We start from the raw sequence: 23,234 nt of genomic DNA on the forward strand, positions 1-23,234 counted from the left end.
GAATTGAAATAGAATTAGAAATGGACATCATAAACTCCGAGCCGGAAATTGACGCTATTTCAAGTCACGTGAAAGTTGTATATAAATACAAGCGACTAGTTGCCAACTAAAAAAAATGTTATTGTTTCCAGGTCGGAATGTGGAAAAACGGTACTGTCGATGTTGGAGAAATTGAATGGATGGGTAATCCTGAGCTTTCACCGACGGGGTTCACCCATCGGAAACACCTCCGCATCGTCACCATAGTAGAGGAACCCTTCGTCACGATAGTGCCTTATGAACAAGTCAATGTCACATGCCAGGCTGGCATTGCATGTTCAAGACTGGATGGAACAACGGGGTTGGTAAATATTATTAATCTATCACCCTTATGGACACGGGTCTGAGAAATTAGTATAATGCTTATGGCTATTACTGCTATTTGGTTCGAGACGCGCGACAACGTACCTGTCTTAAGTAACAACAAGTAATCACGGTTATTTGCGATTTCTAATAGCCTCTATTTGGAACTGTATAGGCCCAATTTATTACGCCAATTTAGGGTCAGGCACGCTCTTGGCAATTTCTTCCGACATCAAAAAAAAAAAAAAAAATAAATAAATTAAAAAAAAATGTAACGTTAAGATGTATTGAATGATTCAGCGTTTCAATGACCTCCGATGATGACAACATATAAACCTTATAAAATACAGATCGCGTGAAATACGACTGACGGAAATGGCGCATAATTTGAGTAGTAATAATCGCTTGATGTGTAACTCTCGTAACCGCTAATTCCGTTGAATCATCTTGTAATGATATGCAGTCTCCATGTGTTTATGACAGGATTTACCGAGCGTAACGGTGGGGTGGGGGTCAAACATACCGACGTACGGCGGGTGTATCTACAATATATTTCATCATGTTCACAAGAGCTTAACGAATACGTGCATTCAACGACGATCCCACGAGATTATACATAAAGATAGAAAATTACGTGCTCTTCATTCATGCAATGCAAATTTGTGAAATGACCCACTGGGCGATTTTCAAGCGATTCAGAATTGAATTGCTGGTTACGTAGATTTCAAGTTGTCACACCATATTCGATTTCAGCTCCTTTTCTGACACATTATTCGGGGTCATAACAACTCGAATTTTCATGAAACACTGGATATTCATGTCGAAGCATCACGAAGGTATCCTACAACAACATACGTTTTACAGTGACTCCCCTCGTTGATTTCCCCAAGTTAAATAACAAATCCAAGTTGCATTTTCGTGGGAGTATCATGATCAAAGTACTGAAGTCTCACGCAGATGAGAAACAAGGTTATACATGGAATACAATTTTATTTCATTTCTTCTCTCCGATCAATGATCTCACTTACAATTCTTTGAGAATCACACAAATCTAATGGAAAAAAAATAATAAATTTTATTTTTTTCCGCCCTCCTCAAAAAAATTGTCTTATAAAAACTCGCGAAACAAGGAATAAAAAAAGTCTGGCCTTAAAGGGAGACTGAATGCAAAGGTGGTGGTCGTCCCGCCGCGTCCTGTTCGATATGGGACTCATAGCGACGTACACGACGCGTGTAAAATACATTTACATGAAATTCGAACACGCACTGCGAGACGACCGCCGCTCTTTGAAGAGCCGTTGTCGACGCGCAGCGTGCGTTCAAAAACCCATGTATGTTTACACGCGTTACACGTCTTGATAGGTCCCCACTTCGACCATAACACTGCGCGATAAATATCGGAAAGCGCCATTTTGTTCTTGAAACTCTCCGACTTTGCCACATATTGCATGACGAACTGAATAATAAATGTAAAGTACAGATGGTCATGAAAACGAGCATACAAACATTGGTTAATGTGGCCGTATATTAATAGTCTATACTTCATTAAACCGATACAATTTGTTCATCCGTCATTATTTTGACGATGGCTACATACCAGTAATAACTAAACCGTGTGACGTAATAGGCAAAGATGACGTCATGGTGTGGACATTGACATAAAATCAAACTCGCAGGGAAAGTCTGGCGGAAAATCTTATTACAAAATACATATATTTTTGTTCGCGGAGACGAACGTTTAAAACGCCAGAGTCGACGCGCAGCGCGTGTTCAGATTCAAGTAAACAAACAATGTACACCTGATGCATGCGACATCGCATGGGACCCATATGTAACACGACGCGGCGCGATGAATGTGACTTTTTACGCTGTCGCTAATAACGTAACCCGTTTCTTTAACAAAATATCATAACATAAGAACATCATTTGCGCATTTAGATACCGTATGTCGAATAGAACGTACAATATAAATCGGACCAGAGGGAGTTACAAAGTAGAGATAAAATACGAGTTAAACGAATCTCCAAAGTACAATTTACACTAGTTATTTTTATCCGCCATACACACGGCGTGCTCGCTATCTCACTGTGGCATCTATGTAAACGTGACATGATTTTTCACTCTTATCCTTCGTTACAAAAAATATTCCAACTTGCGAGTGTTATGTGAACGGTGTAGTGTTTCTAGCCTCATTTGGGATGTCTGACATAGTCTTTCCGTGTGCGCATGCGCAATATGCCGTGTATTCCTTACGAATATTAAAGGCACTTGACAGCAATGATATAACGGGGAAAATATTTCAACTAAAACAATAAGAAATTGTGCGTGTCTTCACTCAACCCCCGCCAGAGAGGGCGCGCAGTCTGAAAATCAGTAAAATGCAATAAAATAATGAGGATAATCACGGGATTGATTTTTTCCGCTTGAATGGATTTAGAGAGAATCGGGGAATCAGTCGCTGGATATTTATTTTGGGGGTTTCCAGGTAGTTGAGGTGATAATTTATTTCCTAAATTATTCTAATTTCAGAAGAGTTGGCGCCTCTTTTATAATAATGCCATACATGGCAATGCCATTGTACAATGTGGCGTCCAACTTTATACATGACTATACATTTATACAAATCATCCCCCCCGTATATTATAAATGATTTTATATGCGGCGACATAATTATTCGTATTATTTTATTTTTGTTATCAAATGAAAACATAATATATTATATTGATTTATTCCGCTCTTATTTTCGCAAACTGGTCCATTTGTCTTAACCTGCCGCCAGTGTATTGGCGAAATGAATATTGCATGCACTTCACGACAATCAGGCAATTGAAACCGGTCACCGTTTGATGTGTATTTCATGATTCAAAATTAGAATCGCGTTTCATGGAGTGAAGAATAATATAAAACATGTATTCGCGGTATAGCAGACGATAATGATGACACGTGACATCTCCGGGGTAATAATCAACAATTCCACTACATTGCGTGTACGTCACACTTTGGTGGATCGGGTATAGGTAACAAAGATGTTCATCGTACAAACTGTTGCAATTTCCAGTGTGTGTGTGGGCTGGAGGGGGGGGGGGGTATTTTAGTAATTCCTCGAGTGCATGCCAAGATTCCTTTTTCACTATATTGAGGACAGGGGAACATTTTAAAATGATCTTTTCATTATCGTGAGGACAGGGGATTTAATATCTTACGGATAGGGGCTTTGTTGTATTTTGAGAGGATCCCGGGTGGATTTTCCCAAGAATTGTATCAAGGAAATGTGTTATTATAATACCGTTCATACAAATGATATCTCGGTCGGAGAAAAAGTCCACTAACATAAATATGACAGTTGTTACATTGATGAAACCAAATATTATTAAATAACCATTCACGTGTAATATTTATTTGCAAGTATAAAATATTGAACGCTTAGAACTGTATGGTTTTACAGATCTCGTTTCCTAATATTTAAAAATTGATTTATTCCTGGCGTGCAGGAAACGTTTCCCCCGTTTCGGCGAGGAGTCAAATTTCCGACTGTCTCGTTAAATACACGACTTGTGCATTTCCTATGTGTTTTTTTTCAAGTTCATTTTTATAGATTCAATTTTCCAATTTCTCGCAATCAACCAACAATCTTGTCGTGGTAAAATTGTGTGAACATATCTTCGTGAAATGTAACTAATCCAGAGTGTAAATATCGGTAACCCATCGGTATTTTTTTGATATTTGAAATGAACGAACGAGACTTGAAAGAATGTTCTGCCATTTTGTATAATCGTAGTATCGCATTTGTTTTGGTACATTTTGTATAGCGTGGAACATATGGAACTAGTATAGTGTTTTGTGTCCATATCTTTCAAATTATGACAAAGAGACTTTTTTTCAAACCCTTATCTAAATGTTATTCTGTGACGAAAATGTCTGAAAATATGAAACCAGTCACCGTTTGATGTTTATTTCATTATCCAAAAACCTAAAATGGTGGTTATTTACGACGCAACTTCCATTTTTGTTTCAATTGCGAATTTCGAATGTGTTATTACTGACATAGAGTGGGTTGTGATGTCAATATATCGAACATGGAAGTCAAAAAATACTAACAGGGACTATGCATCATCGTCATCTTTTGGCTTGACTTTCAGTGAGGTGATTACGGAATGCTGTTCCGGTTACTGTATGGATCTATTGAAAATGATAAGTCGAGATCTGGGTTTTACCTACGACATCTACATCGTTGAAGACAACCTATACGGAGTAGTCTTCGATAACGGTAGCTGGAACGGTATCGTTAAAGATCTGATCGAGGGTAAGGCTGACGCCGCTGTGGCTGCAGTGAAGATGTCGACAGAGCGATACAAAGTCATTGATTTCTCTGTCCCATTCATGGACGTTGGTGTCGCTGTACTAGTACCGAAATCGTCGGGCGTTGTGTTGCCGCACGCATTTTTAGGTATGGTTAAAATTACTTTTGACGACCACCTTTCCTATATATGTCGCGTCACCAAGCGACGAAGCGTTTCTGTGACGTAAATGGGTGTAAGGTGTTCCGCTGAGGGCGTCTGTCAATTCATAAATAAATGTTTTGCAGGAATTTTAAATATTCTAAACGACGAACGACTACACAACGAAACAGATATTCAGTTGTTTACACCCGTCTACATCATTTCGATTTATGAAGCGCTCCGTCGTTGGAGGGCATGACATGTAAGGTAAGGTACAATGTGTACTATACCAGGGTGCATTTTTGCACGATTTGCATCACGGTGGTTATGGTTAGTTTGAAGTCAATTGACGTCATCAACGCTATATTGGCACTTTCTTTAAACTTTTCAAAATGACAAAAAAAAATATGAATGATAAATCACTCGAAAATTGCATAAAATTCAATTATCCAAATATTGCATGACGCTAGCTGGAAATGGCATATTTATTTTAGACGTTTGACAATTCGAAGGGCTGCTTTATCGTCTGTCCGCCATTTCTAATCCCGATAATCCAGTCCAGAGCGTTATGGTGGCCGAGATCAAATTTAATCGCACATACAATCACGATCGCTACAATCGCGCCCGGTTTCCTGATTCGGATAATTTACGATGAAATATGGTGAAATACGGTGATATATAGGTGATATATATATATATTATATGGTGATATATAGGTTCTATATATATATATATATATATATATAGGTTCTAAAATAGCAAAAACAACCTGGGATCACGGAGTTGTTTCCATGAATTGAAAATGCAATTTATTTTATACCCATGTTGCCAAATTAAATTTTCGAAGTGTAATATATAAGTTGTAAACATACTAGTACTTGTAGTATAAATCCGATCAAGTGTGAAAGGTCACTCCGTCTTAATTGCACCCATAGGATGCAGGATTTACAAAATTACGAATCTCTAATAAATGTTTCACGTTATTGTTTCTTCTAATTTTTCAATGCAGCTCCGTTTGACATCGCTATTTGGGTGATCGTTCTTGTCGTTACGCTGAATGTGGCCGCTGTATCTGTCTTCGTTTTCGAGTTTGTCAGTCCGACTGGATATAACAGAAAGATAGCGGGATTAAAAGGTAATATGCCCTCTTGTGACAACTTCTGTACGTAACTGAAAGAGTTTCCCCTCACTACAGGTGAGATGGTACTCGCATTTCGCGTGGTAATCGTTCGAAGGGCTAAATTCTGGCTGTGTCTGGTGTGCTGGTGTGGATATACACAATTACTAGTACCTTCTTGATGGCGATGCGCCTCTTTGTAGAAGTCACGCTCAAGTGCTTCTGTGTCATCAATTTGAGGTTGACGGATCGATGTCGTTCAAGCGCTGTGTTTGAATCACTGGTTCCCGTTGTCCCTTGCTTGGTGCGTCATGACACTTGAGACGAGAACCAACCAGTGTGTTCCAGTGTGTAGTCGCTCACCACTTACTAGTAGAATATATAGTCTATTTACGTCACCGAGGTGATGTATAGCTAGAGGGCGCCATAACGTCATTATTAAAATCCACTCTTCAAGCAAAACACGTAATCTTGATTGATTTTCCTCCGGCCCCATTTATTCAATTTCACAAAATGACAAAAATGTCAGCAGGGGATCACGCGATATTAGCAGAAACTATGTTATCAGAAAATATGTTTGCATGCCGCTAGGTAAAAACTGCAAACTTTTTTAAATCGCTCTCTGAAGGACGCCAATCACGATAACCACGGTCCAGAAAGTGATTATGATTACCAATCACGATCGTGATTGCGCGTAATTGAATATACAATTACGATCGTGATTGGTTAACCATGGTTGGACGAAGAAAACGCAACCCAGATACTTCATTTGCCAAATGTGATAAAGCACATTAAATTCATCGTATTCGCTAGGTCAAACATAATGATTTCATCGTTACCTGTGGGTACCTTCTTCATAACCGAAATAAATATCTGTTGTTTTTGTCTCTCAGAATCCAACTTCACCCTAGGGAGAGCCGTATGGATGACGTGGGGTATTCTCTTCAACAACTCCGTGCCTGCCAAGGTACCGCGCAGTTACACGGGTAAATTCATGACCAATATGTGGGCATCCTTCGCACTAGTTTTCGTTGCTATGTACACTGGCAACCTGGCAGCGCACATGATTCACGAGGAAAGGCACGAGAAAATCACCGGTATTAACGATACTAAGGTAATGAAAGAACTCACATGACGTCATAATTTGTCTAAATGCCCTGAAGGTCAAACATTATAAAAGTATAAGACGGTGGATTATTTCCAGAGGTTATTTTTTAGAACTTTCCATTTCTTTATTTCAGATACAGCATCCCGATCTGATAGACCCACCGTTCAAGTTCGGCACGGTGCAACATACCAGCGTGGAGCGCCTAATAATGAAAACCTATCCAGAAATGTACAAATATATGAAAGACTACGTGCAGCCATCGGCGGTAGATGCAGCGGCTGCACTGGAAGCAGGGTAAGAATGTGTCCTTTCACTAACCATGGATCTCTTGATCATCTAGACTTGCATCTGATGCCGGAGAGGATTGCTCAGTGCAGTCTATCACTCAGTGGTGGTGTTGAAACCCCATCAGGTCATCTCACCACCATAAGGGGTCGAACCATCGAATTCACGGCGGCGGCGGCTGTAAGATTTGTCGGGTGGGGTGCGGAGAACAGTCACGTAACGATCGGTTCGATTTTCGTCTTAACAAACAATGCATTATACTTGTGTTTATAGAGTGCACGCTAACCATATCGAAAGCCGCGACGACTACCATTAATGTTTTTACTTATACAATGATATGTATTGTCCATACTTGAACACCAACTTCAAGTTGAAGCACAGCCACGATTCACGGCAAATAAGGTTAATGACGTATACATGCATATATTTGTTACAACATTTCAGAATCATCGATGCCTTTGTTTATGACTCAGCAGTTTTAGAAAACTTGGAAGATAAAGACCCTTCGTGCAATCTTGTAATGGTAGGCAAGGTTTACGGATCAACTGGATTTGCCGTGGCATTCAGTCGAGGTTCGCCATGGAAAGCGCAATTCGACAAGACTTTGCTTCTCTACGATGATTTGGGTATGCGTTTGTTTGTGCAATATGACGATTAATATTTTTATCAGTTTTTTTGTTTTTTTGATGAAATCATGTAAAAGAAAAAAATAAATAGCATCGTTCGTTTATTCGAAAGAAAAAAAGTTATCACAAATATGAACACTTGGTGGCGTGCATTCTGATCCAACCCATTTCTTGTTTTTGTCCGTTTACAGGTGTTCTTGACAAGCTTCGTTTTAAGTGGATCGAAGGGGTGTGTACAAATAAAAACCTAAGAAAAGAAAGTAGTAGGCCTCTCAATGTGACTAATTTCGCTGGTGCTTTTTATCTGCTAATAGCCACTGTGATGATTAGCTTCATGATATTTATGTGTGAATTCTCGTGCAATAAACGCTTGCCAAGGTGTTGTGCCGGACGCACGAAGAACATGAACTTTCTGACTTTGATTAGTGAGGTATGTCAACTAACCAGAATGTAATCGACATTACTTCCATAGTCACTTGATTAACAAATATATTATCAATATCGCACTACGTTTCAAGTATGGTTCGTGTTTCTTGTTTTGTTTTGTTTTTACTTTACTTCGACGATCATGACTTTCTGTGTTCAGAATTTAGACGTAGCTAGATTAAAAAGCGAACATTTAGCAATTACTAGTACAGACATACGTGTATTCGACGCTTCTGGTTGATTGTATGATTCTTTCCAATATCACACTTAAAGCGGGAGAGTCGTCACCTGCGCATGCGTCAGATGGCCACAGCCATACAAACAACCGTCTACCCATGAGTCTTTGCGTTTTTAGCGTGTGTTATTGTCGCTTGGGACTCAATTCCCGTGCGTGCGCACGTGACAACCCTCCCGCTTTAATATAAGGCAGTTTTAAAAATCCGGCAATGATTCGAAAACAATTTATTGTGTGTTTATGTACATAGTATTTCAGCGTCCCATAAAACAAAACCTTATGGAAATCCAAGTACACTACTAATGTTCAGTTCTGATTACTAGTATTTCCGCAATAATATTATATTTTCACTCACTGATTGATGTCTTGAGAGTGTAAATAATAATCTCCATGCGGATACGGAAAGTCGACATTATAATAACTCTATCTCCCATTGTTGTCAACTCCTCCAGCAAACAACGAGCTTATTGGGCGCTCAAGACGACGAAGACGAGCGAATACGAAGACAACAACGAAAGTGTAGAAGTGATCTATGCAAAGACGTGAGAGGAAAATTAGAAGAGACGGAAAAAAGAATCCAAGAACTGGAAGAACGATTGAATGACAAGTATGTGACCGTTTTTCATTTTGCTTTTAAACAAATGTTGTTGTTGTTTTTTTAATACTCAATAAAAAAAAAACATTTTTGTAATAAATGTAATCAATAATTATTTAACAGAGTCCAAGTCAATGCGAATCCACTTACAAAATCGTGCCTGATTGGCTATCTAACCATTACACCTAACAGTTTGACCAATCAGAGAGCAGCTTGTTTGTTGATGGGTTTTATCAACGTATCAACTTCTGCCTTATATATACGCTTCGACTCAAACGGAAAACCTAACCCCCTAAATATCACTGTGTTGCGCGACTATTGGTGGTTGTTGTACATGTTTGGTGAATAAAGTATTAATACTGTATAAAACTGTTCAATCAAAACGAGAGATGGACGCCGCATCGCCGCAATCTATGATTCAATTTGCTTGCCCGGTGTAAACACATGTTGGTACAGATCTTGATTTTTAAGAGCATGGGATCTGTATCTCTTGTGTGACAAAGAAATTTTTCTATGAAAGTCAGATTTTTAATAACTTGCATACTACGTGCTCGTCGGTGGACAATGCCTTTTATGCATTCATCTGAAAATGCTTGAATTTATAGTAAATACGTTTCCATGATTGTTTGAAGTTTAAAGGGCGGCAGTCGACGCGCCGCGTCCTGTTCGTTATGGGACTCATAGCGACGTATAATAACGTGTAAAATACATTGTTTATTTACATGAAATTCGAACACGCGCTGCGTGACGACCACCGCGCTTTAAGCCGATCGACTCCTCCTTCTCCTCTCCATGTTTCACTGCCATCCCTCCCCCAGTAGTGTAAAATCATTGCTGATATGCTGTACTTTGTTTTTTTTACCAGAGGAAACGGTGCCATCATCAACCGTCGCCATGGATCCCTAGCTAGCAGCATCTTTAAATATTCTGATATTGACGACCTGGACTCTGTTTCATACGATACAAGTGCCGCTGTACAGTTTCACGAGTCTTCCGTATAGCTGTCAGGAAACAGTGATGGTTTGAGTACCCGGTGTTGTACGGGGGAAGACAGTTTGCTGTTTAACAGCACTCGCTACTGGTGGTTGCTTTGTGTCTGACCAACACGTGGCAGACTGGGAAGAGCCTGTTTTTGCGTGTTACCAAGAAGAAGGTATTGGTGTTTGGCAGCGTTGCAGTTTTAGCTCAACCTCAATTTGCGGAGGCCCGGAGCGCCATTGTTATATATGCTGTTGTGTTCAACAAATTGCCAACATCACGAAATCTCAAGATTTGTAAGCGATCCATTTCAGAAAAAGCTATTTTACCGCAATGTAGGACGACCATGTTCTGCGCACAATCGACGAAGTGTTCGGCTGATTTTCCAGTGTTTCCTTTGCGTAGTAGAAACGATTCGAACTTGCGGCATGTGAACTGATAAGGCGGTGGAGCGATGCCGTATTATTCATAGACGTCCGTTTATTGCGGTAATCGCCAGTAGGTTTTCCAAGCCGGTTTATAGGAACCTATCCTCATCTGAAAAACAGAATGTGGATTTGTCTTAGTGGCAAAGATGGTCGTATAATCGCCGTTTTTGACGGTCACCGTAGGTGTTAACCCTATGGACAATAAATAATAACAAAATAATTACTACATACCAGTTCTAATGTGTGTTTTTTTTCAAATTGAAACTGTTTTAGGAAAAGAAACAACATGGTAATTTTACTTCTAGAATATCGAGATTGTCAGGTTTTTACATGAAAACAATTTATATATAGCGGCTGAGGAAACTTATTGCAACCACATGATGGGGTGATCCACAATCCAATTTCAGCAGCCTCGTTCGAAACGAGGCTCTGGAATATAATTTAAAAATCCGACTTAAGATCTTCGTCGATCGATATGATGCAACAAAAAGCTGCTGACTAATTTCGAACATAACTTCGAATAATGCGTTATCTTATTTGCATACGATCAAACATAGCAATACAGTCGACCAATTAAACCAATATGGTAGTAATTAACGTCATAATCAGTACTTAATAGTAATGTAAGAATGGGTGATGAATGAATTAATAAAGAATTGTTTTTTTGTTTTCTTTCTAATAATAAGTTTGTCGGCGTTCATATTGTATGACGTCACGGTCATCATTTGTTCTATTAGTTTCAGGACATCCGGGTTTGTTTCACCGAGGTACTAGTAATATAATAAATGGACAACAGAAGCATAACTGACATACTCCTGATTTCAAAATTCAGCATATATATGAAGAAAATGTGTCAGGTGGGCGAATACTCGTTCCGTAAAAATTCCCGGGGGTATTACCCTATCAAAATTATAGGGGTGTGCCGCCAGTACCCACGACCTCTAACCGTTTCCCTCTTAGACTATGATTGTTTTGTTTTTTACAGAAAGGTATATTTTCACCACCTGAATGAGAAAAACTGATCCATTTGGCGGCACATGCAGGTTTACAATGAACCTCTCCCTCCCCACTCCCAGGATACAATGAGGCAATGTGTACCAAGCCATTATGGTATATATTGTACCCCTGACGTCTTGAAATGGGTAATAAGTGTTCTATATCTTGTAAGCTGTCCGTTTTGGGCATGGTATACGAAATCAAAATACCAACAACTCAGAATATGCTAAAATTGACAACTTTGATCGTCCACTCGCCAGCATTTGGTTAAAGGGCAGTGGGCGTCGTGCTGCGCATGTGCGACATTTGTGTTGATAAACATTGATTTTCCCACAATCCAATGCGCTCTTCTAATGGAATCACAAGTATGAGGTTTGACCTTTGTGTGACTTGCACTAATTACCACCTGGGACTTCTTCGATACCTTCCAATCACATAAAAAAAATACTATATTAAAGCTCGGTAACGTCCCAGTTTATACTGCGCTACAGTCAAAGTCGGCATCTTTGTTTATGTGAGACCCAAATATCTCGCGCATGCGCCACGGGCGCTATCTAATACCAAATTTCACACAATAACATTTTACATTTTTCTAAATTCCACCCAGAGATCTTATATCGAGGAGTATATTTCCTTTAAATTAATGAATATGAAGCCATATTTAAGTTGAATTACTAGTATTCAACGACAACTGTGAGGAATAGCGTGTTTTTTCACTCGCTGGGGATAAGCGAAGTATTGTGTTATTTAGTTATTTATAATTTAATAAGAACGTTTTTACTTTCACTAGGGAGTCGACTTTGCTACACTGACATTTCTGTTGTATGACTGTTCATAAGTCTTGGACTTTAAGACAAAAAGTATTTTATTGTAAAATATACTTGAACATGTTAAGCAATATGTGTATTGTAATAAATTCAAGGCTCACTTATTCTCAAGATACCCGTCTTGTCAGTAGCCGAACTTCACCGAGCAGTTCCGTAAATTCGGTTGTGAATGATTTTTCAGCATCTTAGGGTGTCATCACCGAACCGTAGACGGGATTCGAAAATGGATTATTAAAAAAAAAAACATTATTAAAAAAAAAAAACATTGAAAACAACGATGTGAGGCATTTTTTTTATTAAGATTAGTTGGAGAAGCACGTCCAATACTTGAGTTGTTTTCTTTATAAACAACTCATTTAAAACTATACGCGATTGGTACAATAAGAGTACGTTGAGGGGCTATATTGCAATTACCATGTTACGATACAAACACGTCGAGCGTTATTGAAACGTCAGACATTGAGGAGGACGTGCGGACCATGCATTCACATAGCAACATTGGTTCAAGATTCTCTCAATATATCTGCCCGAGGCAGCTGAGCCCGTCAACAGACTACTCGGAGAGGGTACTCCATTCAGCCTAAAGTGAGGCATTACTAAGCTTCAAGTAGATTTTTTTGGCGATTGGTATCAAAGGAGCCACCGGTGGTAATTTGTGCATGTTGCGCCCATCTCGTACTCGTAATTAGCAGAGCGCGTTGGATTATGGGAAAATCAATGTTTATCAAAACACAGAGCACGGTTACTCTTTTTTACCAACCGTGCACAGAGGTTGAACCATAGACCCTCCAGTACTGGAGGGTCTATGGTTGAACATGCGCGGCGCGACGACCGCCGCCCTTTAAATTTCGGTTACGTGTCTACACTTCCATACGACGTGGAGATGAATCACCCTGTAATTACTTATACATGTGTCCGGTCACAATCCAAGTGTATAAATCTGATATTACTAGTATTGTCAAGTGCAAGCTTAGGCCAGACTTTTATTATTCCTTGTTTCGCGAACCCGCCGAATGAACAGGAGCCGAAAATGAAATAAAAATAAATATAATTTTATTTCAGCGTAATTTCTCGCGCCCGCCGACTTGTAAGCGTAAAAAAAATGCTAAAAAAATATTATTTTTATCTTAATTTTTTTACCGCCCGCCGCATAACAAATCCAAGTTGCATTTTCGTGGGAGTATCATGATCAAAGTACCGATGTCTCGCGCAGATGAGAAACAAGGTTATACATGGAACAAAATGTTATTTCATTTCTTCCCTCCGATCAATGATCTCACTTACAATTCTTTGAGAATCACACAAATCTAATAGAAAAAAATAATTAATTTTATTTTTTTTCCGCCCTTCTCAAAAAAACTGCCTTATAAAAATTGCGAAACAAGGAATAAAAAAAAGTCTGGCCTTAATGATAAAAAAATATTGTTATGTTATTTGTATTACATGTTGAATTCTATACCGCCGGTTTACACAGATGAGGCATGAAAACTTGAAGCGGAATTAAAGAAATTACGTCACGGCGATCATCATTCTGATTGTGAAGTTCAAACTACAGTAAAATAAATTCATAATACATCTCCAGCAATGGGGGATAGGGAGCTTCTTTCTACATAAAATTGTGTACCACTGTTGATTGATTTGACTATTTATAATGAAATAAGTCGTTTTTATCAAACAAAACCTTATCTGAAAATGGATCTAATATTTCCAATAAATATAACTACTAAATTCTAAAATATGACTTCTCCTACACATTTGCTTTACAAATCATGATAGATGCAAACTGATCTAGATCCATGTCCAATTTCAAACAGGTAGCAAAAGTGAAATACAAAATTCAACACTCAGTTTCCATGGAAACTAGTTATTAGCACATTTCCATTGAGTTACAAATCAAAGCATAATGGTCATTATTATTCAAGAGGAGGAAAGATCTGAGCTTCATTTTCAACAAAATGGAACGTTTTACGATACAACTTCAAACCAAACTAAAAAAATAATACATCTCTTCTCATTTTGTTAAAATCCACAGCTCCCTGATATGCACGAGTGATTCGACTTATCCATGAAATGCCAATCAATCATTTTAAATTAACTTTAGATTATCGGATTATAGAATATCAGTGGAAAACATAAGGCAAATCTGAAGTATTAACGATACAAACAATAGGATTATCTTACAACCATGCTGCCAGACAGATGTCATAAAAATAAAGTTGACATGTGCAGACTTGTGTACGATGTTCTATTTCCACAGCAAATGGTCATCATTTCTTACCACGCCTTCTAAGTACAGTACAGATATTTTGTGAACTGGGAAAACTCTGACAAAGAAAGTACATGCACTAGACACTGATGAAATTAAAGCACCAAATAATCGGATCAATCATTGAGCTATAAAACGACTTTTTTTTTCGCTACCAGGTTCAACATACGAAACAATAGCAACTCATCTCAAGCAATTAATAGTACCCATTGTCAACATTTGGTTGTTATTTTCCATTTTACCTGAACATCTTTCTACTACATTCAGGTTCAGCCCATTTTTAAGAATCTGTGACCCCAGAGAATGAAATGCTGGCAGGATAGTCTGGGGGGTTATTATACTAGTAAATTATATAAACATGTTTGTGTCTTAGAAGGACCAGTGCGAGAACATTTTTGTCAACAGTATTTAGTGAGCATTGAGTGAAAAATTATTTAGACAAACAATTGGCTCAGTTTCAAAAGAATTGTATTTCCTTAATTACATGCATCATTTCATCATTTGCATAATGCACTTTAAGAAATGCCAAAATAAAGGTCACTTCCGTAAATGTAGGCACTTTGTTTTCTAAATTTATAAAGTTATTGCAGATATCTATTGACGATGTGTTATTATGACTTGCATCATTCTTTGGTGATGGATGTGAGGGAAATTTGTCACACAGCTGAATTTTAAAAGTGGGCAAGAAAACATTGCAGTATCACTCATTTTCTACACACAATTTATTTGATATTTTATTACATTGAGGCATACATGCTTAAAATGCGTGTTTGTCTGAAAAAAAAATAAGTAAAAAAAGTAAATAACACCACAAGTTGAAGTGTCACAGTTATCATTCAATGTCATGTTCAAAATAAGTCCCATACAACGCATTTAAAATACATTGTTTATTCACAAAAAATTTGAATGTGCGCCGTATCGGTAGTACTTTAATGTCACGATATACTTCATCAAAAAAGAACAAAAAAATCATGTACAAGTTTCTTAGCGTGATGATTGGTTGAAAATCTTGGTCTTGTGAACGGAGCCAATGACATCCCTCATTTGCATAATTGATTGACATCTGGTTTGTAACTGCGCTAGAGTGGCGGTGAGATCTGACAGTACTTTGTCCTGCAATGCAAACAATGTGTATTGTTAAACAGGCACAGTATTCTTGGAGCACCCAATTTCAACAAAATATCTGACTGTTTTGAAGGGTATCGCTGCAATCGTCCTGAAGCACCATAGCTGTCACACCACATGGTGACTAAATCAATGATGAATTTAAAAAGAATGAAACACCCATTAGGTTTTCATTGTTCAATTTAAGTGAGATGCACCATGGGAAGAGCCACACTGTACATATGACATTTTAAACAGCAGTGATTTCCAGGGTGCATAAACATACTCAGAATAGTAGAGACTTTCCCATAAATGAGATTCACATTTCCAATCCAATGACACTTAACCTACACTATGGTCATAGATCAAATCTTCAAAAATAAAAGAACCCTGTTTCCAGCGCTGAATTGCTGATAAGCGCAAGATCTGTTATCAGGTGAGTACAAAAACCAGACAAACTATAATATTTAAGTAAATTAACTAATAAATTTATATTTATTCTGAATTTACCAAAAACATTTTTTCTTGCAACATAATACAACAAAAATAATTGTTTTTCAGTGAATAAATACACACTCAAAAATTCAACATTGTGAGACTTACCAGTTGTCCATCGGACAGATTAAGATTACCAAGCCATTCTATGTTATCCAGATTAGAACTGAGCTCTGACAGACACTTTGCTAATATTGGAAACAGACCAGACACAAACTGGTGGTATCTTGCTTCTATTTTTAATCCTTCCCCGACTGATGGCTGCTGAAGTCGATTGATAATGACGTCCTTGTGTAAAGTCACTGACTGGAGGTGTTCGCTCAAATCATTAAGCTTACCGATCTTTTGTTCTAAGCCAGGAAAAAAATAAACATGAATTCTTTTTTTTTTTTTAAATAAGGTGGATGTACAGACCAGATTTCTTATTAGATAAGAAAGTTACAATGCAAGTTACATTTACATGGGTTCTAGGTGAATTATTTTATACCAAGACTATCGGTAATCTGGTCTGGAAGACATTATATAGTAGTATCACAATAACAATTTATTTCTGATGTGTGATTAATGGTTAGTATATCTTCCCAGCACTAGGAAGAATGTGGGTTCAGTTCCCATGGTTGGCTGCCTACTTAGCAGTGAAAAAAAAGAATATTCTGCTAACTTGTAAAGCTCACTGGAGAAATGCCATCCAGTCAAAGGGGACGCAAGAGCTTATCTATCTGTGCTTTTCCTGTGCTTGTAAAAAGTCACAGAATCCTTGACATAATGAGTAGATGAGTAGTGGATTAAATAGAAATTTCTCTTAAAAGGGGAGTCGTCACCTGCGCATGCGTCAGATGGCCATAGCGTGTCATTGTTTACAAACAAGCGTCTACACATGAGCCTTTGCGTTTTTAGCGTGTGTTGTTATCGTTGATTGGGACTCAATTCCTGCATGTGCAGGTGACGATCATCTTGCTTTAACTTAACCTCTTTGGTAACAAGTACTTGCCACCTAAACAGCTTCAGAAAAACTAGAAGTAATTTAAGTTACTGAAGAACTTCTTCTTGACGCAGGAATTTTACTGTGACTAGCTGCTTAGGGCCTAACACTACAAGGGAAATCACAGTGCCATAGTTTCCATGAAACAAGTTAAGTACCCCCTTTTGTAGTAATTTCAAAGTACAAAACTATAATTAGTATTATAATTACAACAAAATCATAATACCGGTATTACCGTTACATGCAATATAGTTCAAATTGTTTTTACCCTTACCCCATCAAAAGCAACCCTGACTATAGAGGAACTAAATTCCACACCACTACATGTTAAATTACTCTCATAGTGGTGACAAATTTTTTTACAAACATTTGAAGAACATACCCAGGACATCCAGGTGTGTGATATCTTGCGTTGATTTATCAAGTAATCTTTTTTTCACCTCAGTATCAATCTGTAAATAACAGACACACATTGAAAATCGAATTTTAGCTCGCATCACATTGATCAGCGCCATTATTTTATCTTTGTATGCAAACGAAGGTTTCTTAGCAACCAGTTACTAAAGCATATGCATATACAGACATATTAGTATTTGTCAGACTATCTTGGGGGTCAACTATATGAATCAGAAAACATGTGACGAAAGAAACTTGAGAAGAATAAGATGAATTGTCACAAAATAAATAATCATGTTTCTTCTACCTTGTAAAGTTTGTTTCTTCTAGACTGGATTTCTTTGAGCATACTTATCAGCTTCAAAGACGGCGAATGTTCTCTCGCAATCAGAGACAATTCCTGATCTCTTCTCTGCAGGACAAAGAAGATGATGATTTATTAACTTTTTTGTAGAGAGTGAAGATGAAAGATACTGATTATTTTACCATTGTGTCCTCATTATAGATGCAAGACTACCAACTAGTCTCAAAGTGAAGAGGTCTTGATAATTACAGCCTAGAAAGTTGGGAGTACCTGCCCACATTTAGCGTGTTAATTTCCAAAAAGAGAAAATTGAAAACCTACTGGCACCCAAAACACTTTTAGTATCTGTCAGTTCTATACAAACAAAAGCATCTAATTTAACATAAAATTATGTGATAATTGTCAATAGAACAAATTAAAACTTTTTGTTCACAGCGCCGGTTTTGTTTGTTTTGATTTCCATTACACATTACAATGAAGAAACAAACATGTTCATAAAAATACACACAAGTTATTACATACCGTCTGAATTTACAGTGCAAAAATGGGTAGGGTCTATGGGAAAACAGTCGAAGGCAATATTGTTATCTTTATCTTTGTTGTGGAATGTTTTCGATCGTACGCAAACTCTTGATACAAAGAAATTTCCGCCATGGTGTTTCTATCATGATTTGACCTGAACATCTTGCTGTGTCGTACAGACAAAGTTTTCTGATTATTGATGAAGTAATTTTTTCAACACAATCCGGACGTGAATTACTGCGATGTTAAAAATGCGATCTGTGATTTTTCCCCTTATAGTTGTTAATTCGCAATTTTCGAAAGGTAAACTGCGGGTGGAGGAAGTATTTAAACCTTTCACGGTCGCCAACAAGTCATGTCGAAAAATAGTTTGCTCATTCACACCCCATTCACAATATAGAGGGGTGGGCTTATACTCGGGGAAGTACGTTATATAAGGTTCAGTTCAAGTGTAACTTAACATTTAGCCAGCATTAAGCTGGCTTAGCATACTTTCAAAACTGCCACATATCTAAATAGTGTGGAGTAATCTGTGCAATAAATGTTCATTTATAGGGATCAAACAAAGAGCAAACTCAAAATATATTATTGTAAGCTATGATGGCAGGTCACGAAATGTAGGAGAAAATTATCCGAACTCCAGTAATGCAAGTTGCTAATGTACTGATAATACAGCGTAATAATTGTTGTTCAAGATTAGTTAAAAACAAATTAGTGGAAGTTTATTTTTAGAATAATTATTTAAAAATCAATAGATCATAAATTGGAACCTGGTGTATTCTCCAGAATCATGTCACAGTCCTACTACCAAAGTAACCATGTCTATGTTGTCCAGCAATGTTCCTCTGGTGACATACTGTAAAAGGGTTAATTATTCACTGGGTTTTAATTTTGCTTATTTCGCTGAGTGAAAAATGCACTATTAAATTAAAACCCAGTAAATATGTAAATTGAGCATAGAACACATTATCTAAATGATAAACCTGTGAATTTGAAACCCACTGAATATGCCTGAAATGCTAAATCAGTGAAATTTAAACCCAGTGAAAATTTGTCATTTTACAGTAACTTGTATGCAAATGAGGGCTAATGAGGAGCTTCGTTGTGAAATGTTATAGTGACTGGTAGCAGGCAACAACTTTGAAATTCATTTTTTATTAAATTTATTTATTTTGTGTTCAAATAAATAAACTATAATAATATTCACATACTATTACTAATAAATAATTATGGACATTGGGGTAGCAAGCGTTTCACATGCACTTTAAATACTAATACATCCATAATCTAGAGAATGTAAAAGTACCATTAATCACTAGTATATTCACCGGTGAGTAGAGTTGAGTCACCCCCCCCCCCGCACCGGTGCAAGTCCCTACTCGCTCATTGAAAGATACGTCGTGAGTGAAAGGGCAATGATGAAACACACCATATTAATACCACTAAATGAATATTCACCACACATAATTTAAGCAAATATTGCTGATCTGTTCCAAGTTTAGGCTGTTTTATTGAGAAGTGTTTGTACTTCCGTATACGGTTTAGAAATAGAATTAAAATCAAATCAAAACAAATACATGTACATTCTTACCCGTTTTAAGTGACCAGTGCGTTCGGCGATGGTAAGCACATTTCCCGTTGCCCCGAGTGACTTGTTCTCTGATACCCACGGGTTTGGTGTACCTGCGAACCGTTCCATCTCAGTTTGGCGATCTGTTTAAAACGGCAAAAATGTGCAAAACTTGAAAGCGGTGTTTTCAAAACATCGCGCTGTCTGCCATGTTGGATAGTACCCAGAATGCAACGTTCATGAAATCGTATCCCATCGCGACGCGGCGCTGTTTAAAACTACGAGTGATTATGCCGCTACCCTCGTTGGAAATACCAGTCAAATCGGCAAACGATCGTCTCAATTCAGAAAAAGTCCCAACATTTACCCAGTCTGGCTCAAGAAAAAAAAAAACTTTTTTTTAATGTATGGTCAGATTGAGGACACATTCAATCGTACATTTTGCACCGTTCGTGATATGATCATTTTGAATGGTGAGTATGCGCCGCTCAAAATTCTTGTGGGACGGACAAATGTTTAGATTAGTGAAGGCTTATATTTCTCGAACAGACGATCCGGCTTTCGGAACTTGAAGTTGAGAACTTGAAAGTGCGCAAGTTTACCACACTTTTTAGTAGTTCGATTCACTCCCAATAATGTTTTTTTCTTTAATAACATTCGTGAGACAACGCAGATGTTAATTGACATTCAAGTTTGAGTATTTAAAAGTTACTGAGTGCCGTATCGTGTCATAGTAGCCATGTACGTTGAGCTGTTGGGTTTGCTTCGCCCTAGTTTGTCACACGGTCAGACGTCAACATTATAGTGATCCACACAAGTTGTAATTCAATGTACTTCTTGACAATTTGAAGAAAAATAGTCTACTCTCAATATCAGAAGAATAACCAAGGTGAAAGAATCTAATATCATCGTAATACTTATAGTTTTAAATGGGTAGACAAGTTCAACCTCATGGCAAGAGATGTATCCGAATACTAGACCACTGGGGATGTTGTGTTTGTCAACTGTATTTATTCAACGCCGTTCACCCCATCCCGTTCATCCCATTAAATGATAAAACAAGTTTTTTTCAATTAAAAATTATTTTCGCTATATAAGAACAAAGTGGAAATAACGAATAAACTCTCGTAAACAGTGCCACCATTGGCGAAATTATGAAAAACTTATTTTGGAAGATCATGTTGATCATAATCACCACATTTCCAATTTCTTTGATCCGTGGTTCGGTGTTACATTGAGTAATGCATGTCACTGTCCATAAACTGACATAGTGACTATATAACAGTTTTAACATCAGACAAACAAAGTTATATAGATAATTGTTTTATTATTACTCTTCCTTTCGCATTAGTAATAGTAATAGCTTAATTTTTCATCGCTTCTAGCATTTTTAATTTGTCAGTTTATACTCATTTTTGTTTTGTCCTGTAAATTACCTTTACCTCTAAGTTATTTCTGAATCTTACTTGGGAACATCTACTTGACTGAATGTGGAATGTAAAACACCGATATTGAACACGGCGGTATGTTTCATTTCTGTGGGAAAAAACAGAGGGACGTAACCAGACTTGTTTCCATAGAGACGGGGTATTAGTTTTCGCCATATAGTTTCCCATAAGTATAAAAGCTATGAGCTAAAACATCAAATTAGAAAAAATCAATCTGGCTAAAATCCTTCGGGAGTCGAACATTATTTTGGTCTAGAGTGGGGGGGGTGCGTTCATGCTGGTTAATGAGCCAGCTTATTGCGTTTGTTGGGCTAGTGGAATTTTTATTATTACGATTTGTCAAAAAATGGTTCCTTCAGTTCCGGGTCAAGCTAATGAAATGTTTGCATGTTAATTTCTATCAACATACACCACCATGACTCGCCTCCCCTCATTTTTTCTGTTGATCATTGTATCCATAAATTTTATCAAGCTCCAGATCTTTGATATCTTATAGAACTCATTGGGATCTTATGCTGCATTACCAAACACTGCGTATGGTTTATGGGGTTAATTAAACTTGTGCTAAAAATGGTGAAGAATCCTGAATAAAAAATCCTGGATCCAGACCGTGGTCACAACCAAAATTTAATAGGTTCTTCACATACCTGGTAACAATTCCAAAGCAATCCGTCCATATATTTTCCGTTATTTTGCTGACAGACTATCAAACTGTAAACATAACTTTCTTGGCGAAGGTAAAAATGTATGTTCTCAGAATGAGTCCACAGATCGCTGTATTTTAGTGAGATTCACCAAACGTCAATTTTTTCTGAGATTATGGGTAATTATCGGTGCTGTGTAGTTGGCGTCGCCAAACTCCATTCACTTACTTACATCGAAAAAGGATGTTCCAGCATTGACTTAATTAATAAACTCAAGAAAATATAGGTCAAATCATTTTATTCAAAAAGTCATACATTTTTTGGAAAGAAACGTCAGAATCAGTGTGTGGGCGCTATATATAATTTGAAGTACGTGACTTATACATGTCACATTCAATGATTTAATGTTCAATGTAGTAATTTAAAAATATTCACTGAATAAAATTACTTCTTATCAAATACCTCGTATTGCCCGGTCTCGTAACGCTATGGGAATTGCGCCCTCACATCAGGGCAATAATTTCCCGTATCACGCCCGGCCCAGCACGCCAAGCTTTCATCAATAAAAAAAACGCGTCATTCTAAATTACGTCGCGTGTTTGAGGTCACGCCGTGGTAAAATTGTAATTGTACCAAGCTCAGGCGCTCGCGCCACACAACCTCGGGCCGCAAAAGTCGTATCCAGTCCATAAAGAATATTGAAGACAAAAGCTAGTACAAAATGTACACATTTTATTTCGAAGTTTCAACAAGTTAAAATACGCACATTGCGTACTAGATATTGCACGAGAAAGTATCAGTGATCAAAGCAAAAAAGATATACATGTCGGGTATTGGTGCGAGAATAAATACATTCAAATTATATTGTAATATAAAATAACAATAAGTAAAGGCCACTGGCACCACGTCAGAGTGGGGAGGGGCATTAAGATGACGACCATATTGAAAACACGGAGAACATAAACCAGCTTAGTAATATCATGGAAGGTACTAACGTTAGTACCTTCCATGGTAATATCCATATGCATAGGAGATTAACGATGATATGTGACCTTTTGAACGTGGCGGGCCAAAGGGGACGTAACTATCGACGATGCTACC

General features: G+C 37.6%; 2 protein-coding genes across 2 annotated transcripts in view; one reads left to right on the plus strand and one right to left on the minus strand.

Moving 5' to 3' along the window:
• LOC100369511 (glutamate receptor ionotropic, NMDA 2B-like) overlaps positions 1-11,264 on the plus strand; it is a 72,231-nt gene extending 60,967 nt beyond the window's left edge. Inside the window, exons 3-11 of the mRNA XM_085502741.1 lie at positions 132-340; positions 4,482-4,789; positions 5,791-5,916; positions 6,792-7,012; positions 7,140-7,300; positions 7,736-7,917; positions 8,109-8,347; positions 9,031-9,185; positions 10,039-11,264. Of these exons, the coding sequence (XP_085358867.1) occupies positions 132-340; positions 4,482-4,789; positions 5,791-5,916; positions 6,792-7,012; positions 7,140-7,300; positions 7,736-7,917; positions 8,109-8,347; positions 9,031-9,185; positions 10,039-10,174 (1,737 nt within the window). The 3' untranslated portion in view covers positions 10,175-11,264. The remainder of the gene's footprint in view (positions 1-131; positions 341-4,481; positions 4,790-5,790; positions 5,917-6,791; positions 7,013-7,139; positions 7,301-7,735; positions 7,918-8,108; positions 8,348-9,030; positions 9,186-10,038) is intronic.
• A 4,107-nt stretch (positions 11,265-15,371) lies between these two features.
• On the minus strand, positions 15,372-20,262 carry LOC102808411 (HAUS augmin-like complex subunit 2). Its single transcript, XM_085502942.1, has 5 exons — positions 20,063-20,262; positions 17,953-18,057; positions 17,632-17,701; positions 16,376-16,617; positions 15,372-15,781 (listed from the first exon to the last, which is right to left on the minus strand). The coding sequence occupies exons 1-5, from the start codon at positions 20,168-20,170 to the stop codon at positions 15,653-15,655; spliced, it is 654 nt and encodes a 217-aa protein (XP_085359068.1). The 5' UTR covers positions 20,171-20,262; the 3' UTR covers positions 15,372-15,652.
• Positions 20,263-23,234: the final 2,972 nt, after the last annotated feature.

This window comes from Saccoglossus kowalevskii, chromosome 8 (assembly GCF_978046115.1).
Source record: "Saccoglossus kowalevskii chromosome 8, keSacKowa6.1, whole genome shotgun sequence".
NCBI classification, from domain to species: Eukaryota; Metazoa; Hemichordata; class Enteropneusta; family Harrimaniidae; genus Saccoglossus; species Saccoglossus kowalevskii.